At 42.0% G+C, this 12,518-nt stretch overlaps 2 protein-coding genes across 3 annotated transcripts in view; one reads left to right on the forward strand and one right to left on the reverse strand.

Annotated features, from left to right (window-relative positions):
- Window positions 1-10,764, reverse strand: part of DOCK4 (dedicator of cytokinesis 4) — a 491,532-nt gene extending 480,768 nt beyond the window's left edge. For both annotated transcript variants that reach the window (XM_011999203.1, XM_011999202.1), the window contains exon 1: window positions 10,459-10,764. In XM_011999203.1, coding sequence (XP_011854593.1) covers window positions 10,459-10,495 — 37 coding nt within the window. In that variant the 5' untranslated portion in view covers window positions 10,496-10,764. The remainder of the gene's footprint in view (window positions 1-10,458) is intronic.
- Window positions 10,765-10,947: 183 nt separating this feature from the next.
- Window positions 10,948-12,518, forward strand: part of ZNF277 (zinc finger protein 277) — a 145,919-nt gene continuing 144,348 nt past the window's right edge. Inside the window, exon 1 of the mRNA XM_011999206.1 lies at window positions 10,948-11,164. Coding sequence (XP_011854596.1) covers window positions 11,074-11,164 — 91 coding nt within the window. The 5' untranslated portion in view covers window positions 10,948-11,073. The remainder of the gene's footprint in view (window positions 11,165-12,518) is intronic.

Below are 12,518 nucleotides of genomic sequence, written 5' to 3' on the forward strand. Positions count from 1 at the left end.
AAAAAAAAAAAAAAAAAGACATAGAACCAAATCTCCACATTTCTGCTCAAAGACTTCAGGGAGAAATTTTTGGTTAATGTCCAATTGATAGTCTAATAAACAGCAAATTTCTTGGTTTAGGAAAATGTTTCACAACTTGGGAGATAAGTTGTTAGTAAATTCAACCAGGAAAACTTTCAAATTTCATATCCAGAAGGGTTCCCACCAACCACCCTCCCACCAACCTTCTCTCTCTGGCACACTCAGAGGGGACGCGAATGGGGGAGGAGAACAAAAACACATGTGTTAGTAGTTTCCAAAAGCCTCCCATGTAAATGTCATGCTCTCCCCTCTTCCTCACTCTCCTGTTTTCTTGAGAAATAGCCATGTTTTTGTTCATTGCTAAGTGACAGATGCCTGTCCAGATTTAGTGGCTTTCCCTCTTCCACAGAGATGCAAATGTGATCACTGATTAAGGCAACCTGGATCTCGAACCTCTCTACAGTGCTAAGGACTGAACTAAAAATAAAGGTATGGGTTCAATTCCACTTTCAGATCTGCATTCAAGGCTAGTTGATGTGTACAGCTCCAAGCCAGGTTCCCAGTTGTAAGTTATTTTATGCCATGTACCATGATTTTAGGGCAATTCAGATGAAATCATCTCTTACCCCCTACCTCTTTCTCTGTCACCAATACCCTGCCAGAAAAACTACGCTATCCAGTAACCTTTGTTATTGCAATACTTTGAAGGCACCTATGAAATCACTGTCCTTATGAAGACCACAGTACACTTCTCAATGGTGAAGTGGCATCTTCTATAGACCCTTTTCCACCCACCTACCCATCTTCCTGTCCCACTCATTTCTGAGAGTGGTCATCTCTCAATGGAAGTAAAAAGATGGGGTGAAAAGACAAGGATTACAGATGCTTCTGGCAGTAAATGGGGCGTTCCAAGTTGGATGTATTGACCTGGTCTCTAAGCTGGTGACAGAGAGTGGGGAAGGGGCAATGGGTCTTCCTGTCATCTTTCCAGTCATTGAGGCCTCTCTGCTTAATAAGGGAAAGCCAAAAGAAGCCACCAACAGGTTTTTTTCTCTTTTTTAATCTAGCTTTACTGAGGTATTGTTAACTAATACAAATTGTATATATTTAAGTTGTACAAACTGATGTTTATATCACCTTAAATATACATACATACATTGTGAAATGATGACTACAATCAAATTAACATATCTAGCACCTCACACAGTTCTCTTTCTTTTATTCCTGTGGTGAGAATACTTAAATCCATTCTCTTAGCAAATTTCAAATATGTATTATTATTAACTATAATCACCATGCCGTATCACTGAAAACCAAGAAAACATTGGTTTTCTTCATCCAGTTCCACCTGCCTTAGGGAAATTTCACGTGAATTTTGCCAACAGACTTTCTGTCAGACTTAGTTTTTAATATCATTAATGTTTGCCTCTTTCTGTGAATTTATTGTTATTTTACTGATTAGTTAGGAGAGCCTACATGAGGGGAGGGGAACCTAGCGCCATCATAAGCTAGAATTCCTTCCTTTAAATCACTGATTTTTCAGGAGTACCATAGTATAACTTTAAGAATTCTTGTTGTTCCTAAGAGGTATTATATATCTAACAACAAAAAAAAAAACTGCATGTACAAATTTATTGCTTTACATATTGAAGCATTTTTTTCCATTTTTAGATGTGTGCGTGTTCTTAAATGCTGTTTCAGGGATGTATAAATCTTGTTCATTGAAATATTATTCATGCACCGTTTTTCAATATCCTTATTGAGAAATCTCACAAACGTGCACAATCTGGCATGAAATATTTATTTGGGAGAAAACTGTCACAGACATAGAAATAACTAACGCCTTAGCCAGGCAATGCCCTAGAGGGAAGCAAGAAAAGACCATAAAACATAGTTTACTACCAACTCTAAATGGACAGCTAGTATTTCTTACTTTAGAATCCTTTGTACCCATATTAATAAAATGCCTCGAGATGACTGCTCTTTGAAATTTGGGGTCTGTAATGTTAAAACTTAGAATGAACAGGCAGACTATACAGAATCAAAGTCAAAGCAATTAGCAAAGTCTCATTTAGACCCATTACTTCGGCCTTCACTCATAAGACAAATAACCTCTAATCACTCTTCAGCACAGAACTTCTCTTTTTTGCTGCAGACTCAATTTCTACTAGATCTCATCACCTGAATGTTTTGCAGATATCTCAAAAATTGCAGGTATCTCAAACTCAAGGTGGCCAAACAAAAGTCTTCATCTTACATAAGCCTGACCTGCCCAGAAAAAAAAAAAAAAAAAAAAAATTGGCTCTTTTGTTGAATGGCACCTGTATTCATCTAGGTGACCAAGCCAGAAACAGGAAGACATCTGCTATAAATCACATTTATATCCCCCTGAAATTCACATATTGAAACTGTAATCCTCAATGTGATTTGGAGATGGGGGCCTTTGGGAGGTAATTAGGCCATGAGGGGGAGACTTCATGATGGGATTAGTGCCCTTATATGAAGAGACGAGAGAAAGCTTGCTTCCTTTCCTCCCCATGACCCCCTTCCCCCTACCCATGTGAAGATAGAGCAAGAAGATGTCCACCTGCAAACCAGGAAGAAGGCCCTCACCAGGAACTGACTCAGCCAACACCTTGATCTTGGACTTCCCAGCCTGCAGAACTGTGAGAAATAAATTTCTTTTGTTTAAACTTTCCAGTCCATGATATATTTGTTACAGTATCCTGAACTAAGACAACATCCTAAACTTCTTCCTTTCTTTAACTCTGTTATATCTCATGACCAACCATGTTGCTTTCATTTCCTAAATATTTCTCAGATCTATCCACACTTCACCATGACAATGACTGCTAACCTGATTCAGGGACTTATCTCTCACCTCAGTTACTGCAATGCCACTCTTTACTCATTTTTATGCCACCTCTTCCTTCATAAATAACAATGTGTAATTTAAAATTCAATACTGCTATTTCCAAAGTTTTTTTAAAAAAGAATTTACTGATAATCTCTATATTCTAACAAAAACATTGTTCTCATCTGTGCATTGACTGCCTCTTCTCTATATGCCACACATTTTATGTAGCTCTAGTCATAGTCTATACTCTTCTTTTGTCATTTAACACTAGATACCTGGAATATATTTTTGAAATAGTGTTATTTATGAAAATATTTCATTTCATGATTGTCTGATGCTCCAATGTGCTCACAACCAAAACTGATTTAAAGACTACATGGTCATGTAAGTTGTTTCACAGACAACACGGCAAGAGACAACTCTGTGCATAAAGCGTTTTGTTGCTATTGATTTTTTTTGTCATGTAAACTTTAAGGGATGGGATTACTGATTCAAACTTCTGCTAACCACTGTTATACTAGGTAATGTGGCATAATGGCTAAGAGAACAGTTTCTAGGCAAGACAACTTAGGTTCCAATCCTAGCTCCACCATTTACAGTGTGACCTTAAACAAGTTACTTAATCCCTCTATGACTCAATTTCCTGTGAAATATGAGTGATAACTGAATCCTCCCTCATGAGGTATCATGAGGATTAAATGACAATATAAGACAAACTCTTAGAACTGTGCTTTACATGTAGCAAGTGCTCCATAAATGCTATCTTATATTGCAGTTTCCAATAAAAGTTATACAAAAGTTTCCAAAAGGATCATGATTACCATACATTCCTCAGGGAACTGCATATCAGTTTTACTGCAATTACGTTACCAAAGGCATTCCACTTTTTTGGTGATTTTTATTTACTTAGTAGTTACCCAATGTCATCTTGGCACAATTTTTTTAAATGCCAGAGAGTCCAAGAGTTGTTCCTTAAGTAAGTTTAAGTTGTTTAAATGAAGCTAGACTTGGGGAACTTTAATTCCTTATTTTTTGTCTTATATCCTGTAGCCAAATAAGCATACAGTTCAATTTTTTAATAAAACAAGTTCTACAAGTTGCCTTGTCTTTCTAATAATGATCAGCAACATAAAAAATGGTACAAAAGAATAGTGAGTGGTAATCCTACAACTGGCAAAGTACCTCAGTAAACCCATTATCTTTATTCTTCTGTTATAGTGACCAGAGAGTGTTGTCAAAGGACATGATATAGAAAAGTCCAATATTGGTCGTTATGCAATCCTTGTCAAAAAGGTCCTAGTAGGAAGATATACAAGTACTAAAAGAGAAAACGTATGCAATGTATATGATGGCTTTAAATATTTGTTCCATCTTTAGTAAGAAATACTACAGACTTTGACTTACATTGAAGGAAAAAAGTATAATTAAATTCTTTGTTAAAATAAACACGCATATCCGACTATCAGAGACAACAACCACCATTATCGACTCCTTGCCAATGTCATGAAACGAACTCCACAGAAACCCAGTAAGATTTGAGTTGCAGTCCTTCTGGTATCACAAATTAGCATTTAAAGCAGTTTTTTTCAAACTGTGGGTCAGGACCCATTAATAAGACAATTTAGTGACCAGTATTTTTTTTCATGAAAAAGAATAGAACATTATAGAGTATGAGCAAGTGCTATTTCAATTATATGTGTGTGGGGTGGTACTGGGGGATAGTTGTATATATACTAGGTCAGGAAATTAACTATATTTCTTATGGATAATAGTTAAACAAGATTAAAAGCTACTAATTTAGAGTAAGTCACTTAACCTTTATGAAACTGTTTTCTCATCTCTTAAATAGAAATTACTATTCAACTTCAAAGGGTAGACTCAGATAAAACAATTTCCCTTTTTAAGTAAAACACTGTATTACTATGTTACAGTTACAGCATTTTAGAAGGGTTTCATTAGCGTTTAATGTTCCTCTGACGTATATACTCACAGCATGAAGTCACTATGATAGAAACTTAGACACATTGGATCAAACATAACTGAGAAAATGTTATCTCCTTTTGGAAAGGAATAGAGCTAGACATAGGAAAACCTAAATTTCTTGAAATTTTTATAATCTCCCTTGTGGTATCTACCATAACAGCCTCTAAAAATACACACACACACACACACACACACACAAACAACAAGACCAAAGAAGAAGGGCAGCATCTCTATGTGGCTTCAGGGGCCTTGTGAAGAACTGTTACTTAGGAGAATGACCCAAAGAGGGGAACATTTTTATAGGCCATTCCCATAGGAGGCCAGATCAAGAACATGAGCTGCCATCCCACTGTCTGCATGGCCCTTCAGTGGTATTTTACTGGGAGGTATAAATCATTCCTCTTCTAGTCCCACTTAAAGTTTAGAATCCTGTGTCAGGCTCTAAATGTCACAAACAATCCCAAGCAGCAGATCATTATTTAGCTCTATGTGCTATGTAGGTACATCATGGGATCACTAATAGAAAACATTTTAAGAAACTCTTAGCTAAGAAACTGCAAAACACTAAGAGTAATGGAAACACATCCTCTTTATGCTCTCTCTCACACGTATGTTACCATTAACGCACCCTTCTGAGGTGAATGACACCTAACAATTCTGTATGAATAAGAAAAGGTGCATCTTCCACCAACATAGAAGGGACTTTAAAAAGGAACATGATTCCTACCCAGATGAGTCCGAAAACCCCTTCAAGAGAAATAGAAGATAGGAATTTATCTGATAACTGAGTGATACTCACACCATACAATTTATTTTTTAAATGACACTTGTGACTTCAGATCAGCTTGTTCTGAGTTTTGCTTCTTATACAGGTTCATGGATTTTTCTGCACCGATCAATCCAGCCCATGTTCTCCTGTCAAGCTTAACTAAGCTCACACATGTAAAACATCTGGCTAGGTTTGAGAGGTACAGCCTTCAGCTCAGGAAGATGCCATGACTCACCTGTGAATCTATGCATAAAAGCCTATTGGACAAATGAACGCAAAAACGTATCTGCAAAGGTCTTAGCTTCCTCCATGAATAATTCCCACCACTTTAAGCTGGGGTAGGGTTGGGGGAGGAATAGGGGGTGCGCTAACAGATGAGGGCATGCAGGAGGTAGAGGTAATCTGAGGAAATTAGTGAGTATGCAATCAAGAATGCTTTAGTCAGCATTTTGTGCAATAGATCACTAAAGCATGTTCCTCCAGTCTCACTGAAACTTTGTACACTTTGATCATCATCTCCACTTTCCCCAACCACCCTCTTTCCCCAGACTCTGGCAACCATCACTTTAATCTCTAAATTTATGAAGTAAACTTCTTTAGATTCCATATGTAAGCAAGATCATGCAGTATTTATCTTTCTGTGCCAGACTTACACTTACTTCACTTAATATCCTCCACATTACTGAAAATGACAGGATTTCCCCCTTTTTCAAGACTATATAATATTCCATTGTGTATAGATACGACGTTCTCTTTACCCATTCATCTGATGACGCACACTTAGGTTGCTTTCATATCTCAGACATTTTGAGAACTGCTTCAGTGAACATGGGATAGCAGATATTTCTTCAGCATACTGATTTCAATTCCTGTGGATATATACCAAGTAGTGGAATTGCTGGATCATATGGTAATTCTATTTTTAGTTTGTTGAAGGTCCTCCATGCTGTTTTACATAACGGCTGTATTAATTTACATGCCCACTAACAAGTGCACAAGGGTTCCCTTTTCTCCACACTCTCACCAATACTTGTTACCTTTCATTGTTTTTATACAGTCATTCTAACAGACGTGAGGTGATATCCACAGAATGGAGATATAATAAATAACAATGCATTGTATACTTCAAAAGTGCTAGAATGGATTTTAAATGTTTTTTACACCACAAAAAATGGTAATTATATGAGGTGTAATTTGTTAATTAGCCTGATTTAATCACTCCAACTGTAAACATATATGAAAATATCACACCATATGCCATAAATATATACAGCTGGGTGAGAAGGTGCATGTCAGTAATCCCAGTCACTCAGGAGGCTGAGGTGGGAGTATTGTTTGAGGTGATCAACCAGGAGCTTGAGGCTATCAACCAGGAGTTTGAGGCTATAGGCTATAGCGCACTATGACGGCGCCTAGGAATAGCCACTGTACTCCAGCCTGGGCAACAGAGCAGGACCGTGTCTCTAAATTTAAAAAAAAAAAAAAAAAAGGAAACTTAAAAAATATATAATTATTATTTGTCAAGGACAATATATTTAAAAAACAAACAAACAATAACAACAACAACAACAAAAAGCAGAATGCTTCAGTCACTGCCCATGGAGTGACTGCTAGAGAGAGAATCAAACAAATTGAGAAAGAGAGCAACCAGCACCTCAGTTCTGGCAGCTTGCCAGGTAGCGTTTGCTTACCTCTGATCTTACTTAAAAACCATGTGAGATATGTCACAACAAAAGTGTCTCTGTCATAGCAGTCTCAACACAATGAAGATGTTTTTCTAACCAAAAGACACAGTTAGTTGGAAGAGCTCTACAAAATTAGTACCAGGAAAGGCTTTAGTTAACACTTGCCGCAGACGCTGGGACCCAGAGAGGCTAAGAGATTTTACCTAAGGTTACACAGCTGGCAGCAGTGTCTAGCCCAGAATCAAGAGCTAACTAGAATCTCCTAAGGTGAAATTGCCTATCACTGTGCGTCTTAATATGTTTTCTAAAAGACAAGGTTCCCTGTTCCTCAGAACTATAACTTCATCACTATACCTTTTCATAAAATCAAAACACTTACGACTGAGTATTCATTGTTTTAATGAATTTGATCATTCATTAAATGGGGCAGGCCCATACATCAGATATGAAAAAGAATTTCCATCTCCGATACATTTTATTACAGACATACAATTTAAGTAATTTTACCCATGTTTACAGTATGCTGCTTGAAATTTAATCATAAGTATATAAAAACATAATTATCTCATACATGAGAGTATATGAAAAGTACCTTTGCAGAAATATATAATTTATACTAAAACTTTACATATTCTGTCACAAAGACTGATTTATTTCAAAGAATGAAGAAACTGAATTACTACTACACCTGGTAACAAAAGATCTGTGCCCGTAAGCTCTTTTCTTTAACATCTGTAAGAACTACTGAGAAAAACACAAACATTAACTAAGGTTAAAAGAAAAAAAACAAACAACTTGCAATATAAGCAGCTACAAACAGTGCTCTCCATGTTGAAAAATAAAGTCCACACATAAATATCCTAGCAAAAATTTCACTACACACACACACGCCTAACAGATGGATTCTAAAAAACAGCTAAGCACTCCACAATCCAAATGCTCAAAAATTAATAATAAAGGTTAATTAACATTCTGGCACATGTGATATTGAGAACAGCAGCAGTAATTTGGGGCAGAAGACCCTCTCTCTGCTCTCGCCCTTCATCTCATTCAACCTCTTTTTCTCAATTGTGAGCACACCCTTCTGCCTCCCCTACTCTGCAATCAAATCACAACCACCCAAAACCGAGGTGTCTGCTGCAGCCCAAAACATTTGACTGATAATATCCGGTTTGCCATTCCAGGAAATCCCAGAGCGGTTTTTAAGCCTCTGCCCACAGCTTATAAAGAAAGGCAAGAGAGGAACTAATCGATACCAGCACCCCAGCTGTGACCTGGCACATGAAGAAATCAAGAAAATAAATCCCATCCATAATCTGTATAATTTAACACTTGGAAGAGAGCAACATCTGGGATCGACTCCAAGCAGGACAGTTTTGCCTGGATGGATCTGAGCTTCCTGCACTGAGTGTTAAAGCCGCTTAGGAGGCGATGCCCTCTGGTCCCTCACCAGTCCAGCAAAGGGAATATCATTTTCCTAGCAAGCGTTAATCTACCTCCCCAAAAAAGAGGAGAGTGAGGAAAAGGAAAATAATAACCACTAACATCTACTCCTTGCCAGTAAAGAGGCTGGCAAAGACTCCCCTGACACTTTGAAGGAGGGAAAGCTGGAAACCTTTCCCAAAGGTGGGTTCAGGTCAAACTATTGTCTTGCTAATCAGTCACAATACAGAATGGAAGCTAATGTGAAATGTGGATATGACTTTGGTGAATCCTACAGTCCTTTCAATGGACCCCAAAGTCCTATCCCCAGGCAAAGTTGGGAAAAAAACAAAAATCCCCTCGGACTACGACTCCCTGGGAAGGCTTTCCAGATTCTTTAAATTGCAGGAAAATGAATTTAGAACATAAACAGATACCTACACATCATCTAAATCACTAGATCTGTCCTCAATTTTAAAACACACACACACACAAACTACACCAGTCGGCAGAACAGGGCATTATAGGAAATAAAGAGTGTTAGTAAAATCCATAATGCTTTCTCTCTGTTAGACCTTCTGGGAGGTTATAATTGCATTTGGCCGGCTGCAGGCTTGTCGGAGAGCCTGGCTTCTTAATAGTCTCAACCCTAAAAGGAGTAACTGTCAAGGGGCGACCCAGCTGAAATCAAACAACAAAAACGGGAACTGTAACCCGCCTGAAATGGGAGGAGGAAAAGGAAGGGAGACTCCTGTATTCATCAGTCAACATTAATGTCCTTTGTTGTTCACCTTTGCACAGAACAGCGAGCGCTATCCTGTTCCTTTTTCTCCGAACGCCAGTGTCAGGATATGCTTTCCTAAAAGCTATCTCCCTGCCCCCAAGAACCAGGCTTTCCTATCCCCCTCCCCATTATCACTCAGCAGCCCTGTATCGCCACACCGCCCCCACTGCGCTCACCCAGGGTCGAGAGGGTGGCCAGAAGTAAAAACACTGCTGAAATACCCGTTCTCCTCCAAAGACCAAAGAACCGAACGGCGCAGATGTTGAAATTTACCATTGCCCCCGCCCCGCAACACACACACCCCATAAACCCGGGATCGCAGGGAGGGAGGAGGGTCAGAGAGGGCTCAGCCTGTCAGAGCGGCTCTCTCCAGGACCCTGCCACATTCCACACTCCGGGAATGTCGATCCGAGCCAGAGGGAAGGGTTTGCGCCTCCCTACTGTTTTGGGGGTGTTCTCTCTGCCCAAGTGTTGTTGTCTCCCTCTCCACCCAGGGGAACCGTTGCAGCTCCCTGTCGCTTTGGGGAAGAAGGGTAAGGAAGGAGAGAAACCCTGTTCGCCTCCTCTTCCAACTTGACACACACACACACACACACAGAGACAGACAGACAGACAGACACACACACACACACACGCCCAGTCGCCACTCCAAACTCCGCAGGCAGAGCCCGAAGCGAGCGGGCCGGCCGCGCAGTCCCCCAAGCTGTCCCGGCGCTCTGGGAATCTGTGCGGGGCGCGCCGAGCCGGCGGTGCGGGGCGAGAGCCTGGTGCGCACCCCTCTGCCAGGAGCTGGCTCGGCAAAGCCCCGTACCCGCTGCGCGATGCCAGGATTAGGCATTTTCAGCCGGGCGGAGCAAGAGGGGCGCGGGGGCAAGGAAGAGAAATGCGCACTCGCTCGGGCCAGAGCAGAATAAAAGTTCGCCCCGCGGAGACTCACCCACGCCGTATTTCTCGTGCTCCGTAGGTATCCACATGGCTAAAGGGGCTCCGGGGTCTTCAGGCTTTGTAATCCCCGCGCCCCTTCTCCGGTTCACAACAATGCACAGTCCCCGAGCAGCGCTGCAGCGCCGGAGCCCGGGGGCTTCGCGCGGGCTGCGGGCGCTGGGCAGGATCTGCGCTGGAGGCTCCTGAGCCCAGCGTTGACACTGCGCCGCCAGCAGCTCTCCCGGCGGCGGCTGCTCACAGTCCTCAGATGCGCTCCGGGGGACCCGGCGGCGCAGTCATTGTTCTGATTCACTGAACTAAGCGAACACGCCGGGGCACTCTCGGGCGCACCCCCGCCCGCCAGCGCCTAGTCCAGCCCTCCCGTCCCGGGGCCCCGCGGCACGCTGGGAATTGTAGTTCTGGGCTTCCCCATCCCGGAAGTGGGAGCGGCAATTGCGGTTCGAGGCGGGGATTCAGTTTTACTAATTACGTCCTATTGGCCCAGAGGGCGGCGTAGGTGTGGAGAAAACATCGCGTCGACGGGGAGTTCACCTCCAGTCGCATTTCTATTGGTGCCACCCCGCCTCTGCCCCGCCCTGCGGCCCTCCCTTTTCTTCTCTGCCGGGTAATGGCTGCTTCCAAGACCCAGGGGGCTGTCGTCCGAATGGAGGAAGACCGTGATGGGAGCTGCAGCACAGTCGGGGGTGTAGGTTATGGGGGTGAGTACGGTGCCCCGGAGGCGCGGCTGATATGTCTTCCTTTCACTATGACCGGGAGTGCAACGGACCTCTGGTCTGACCCTAGGAGCCCTTTAGCTCTGGGCCGCCTGGGTTCAACGGGGCCCCACGGCTGGTGTCCCAGAGGGATGGGGTGGAGCCGGGGGCGGCTACTTGGTTGGGGCTGCCCGGGGAGGGCGGAGAAAATGCCTTGGAATGGCCTTCCCCTCCGCCGGGGAAGCTCCCTGAGCGTTTGTCTTCTAGTTTGGAGCTCCCAGCTTTGCGCTAGCTGCTGAGTGGGTTTGGTTTAGGTCTGGTTCGCGCGCATGTGTTTATAACTTTGGGATTAGCAGCTCTTTTTTTCCTCACCAGTACACTGCCTCGGTTTGCTTGGTTTGACCTTGCAGATGTGTTTTATTTAGCTTCCGTAGACTTTCCAGTCGCAGACTGGTGGTCAGTGCTATCCACTCTACACATTTGCCCAGTTTGTGAGTGAAGTGTCTTCTGAAGGGAAAGTATCTCACAACCTCCCTGTCGATAGTTAACTGCTCTGGGTGTTCTCCAGATTTGGATGTGGAGCCTGAGACATCTTCCCAGTCTCTGGGTCCTTAGAGAAAGAAAAGGAAAGTGGTAGATAATTCGCACTCGTGGCTTCAAAGAACATTTGAAAAGGGTTATGAAAATCATCACCACTTTGGCTGTACCTGACTTTCAAGTTGTCCTCTGATCCACTGTAGGAATAAAAAACCAAATTTTGAAAGCTGCAGGGGGATTGTGTTTAGGACTCTTTTACCCTTAGTCTATCCCTCCCCCATTCCCCCCACCCCATTTTTGCCTTGGTGTGTAATTTAACACAAGTTGTCTTTTTCTGATGAACATGGTTTGGGGCTTAAATATGGTTCTCAGACTGTTGAGACTTTGTTTTTCGGTTTATTTGTTTTTGCTTTCACAGTTAAATTGATATCATCTTAAATATTTACCTCAGCGGCACAGAGATGAAGTGCAGTTTTTTCCCACTTCCCAACTGTGGAACTCCCTACTCTGAAATTATTTTAGTACCCCTACCAAACAAATCTTTGGTAGTCGCCTGAGTTAAATATTGAGTTTAACACCCTAATGGTTTATTATTGGGTTGGTTATATATTGGGCTATCGGATGGTAACAAACTATTAAGGTTTCCTAGATTCTCAAAGTTCCAGAGGGCTACGAGTTTGAGATCAAAAGATACACTCTTTGGTGAATTTATCTCACAGTCTAACTTATTTTAAAAACTGCACTTTGGGAGGCCGAGACGGGCGGATCACGAGGTCAGGAGATCGAGACCATCCTGGCTAACACGGTGAAACCCCGTCTCTAC

The sequence above is a fragment of the Mandrillus leucophaeus genome, unplaced genomic scaffold (genome assembly GCF_000951045.1).
Source record: "Mandrillus leucophaeus isolate KB7577 unplaced genomic scaffold, Mleu.le_1.0 Scaffold588, whole genome shotgun sequence".
NCBI lineage: Eukaryota > Metazoa > Chordata > Mammalia > Primates > Cercopithecidae > Mandrillus > Mandrillus leucophaeus.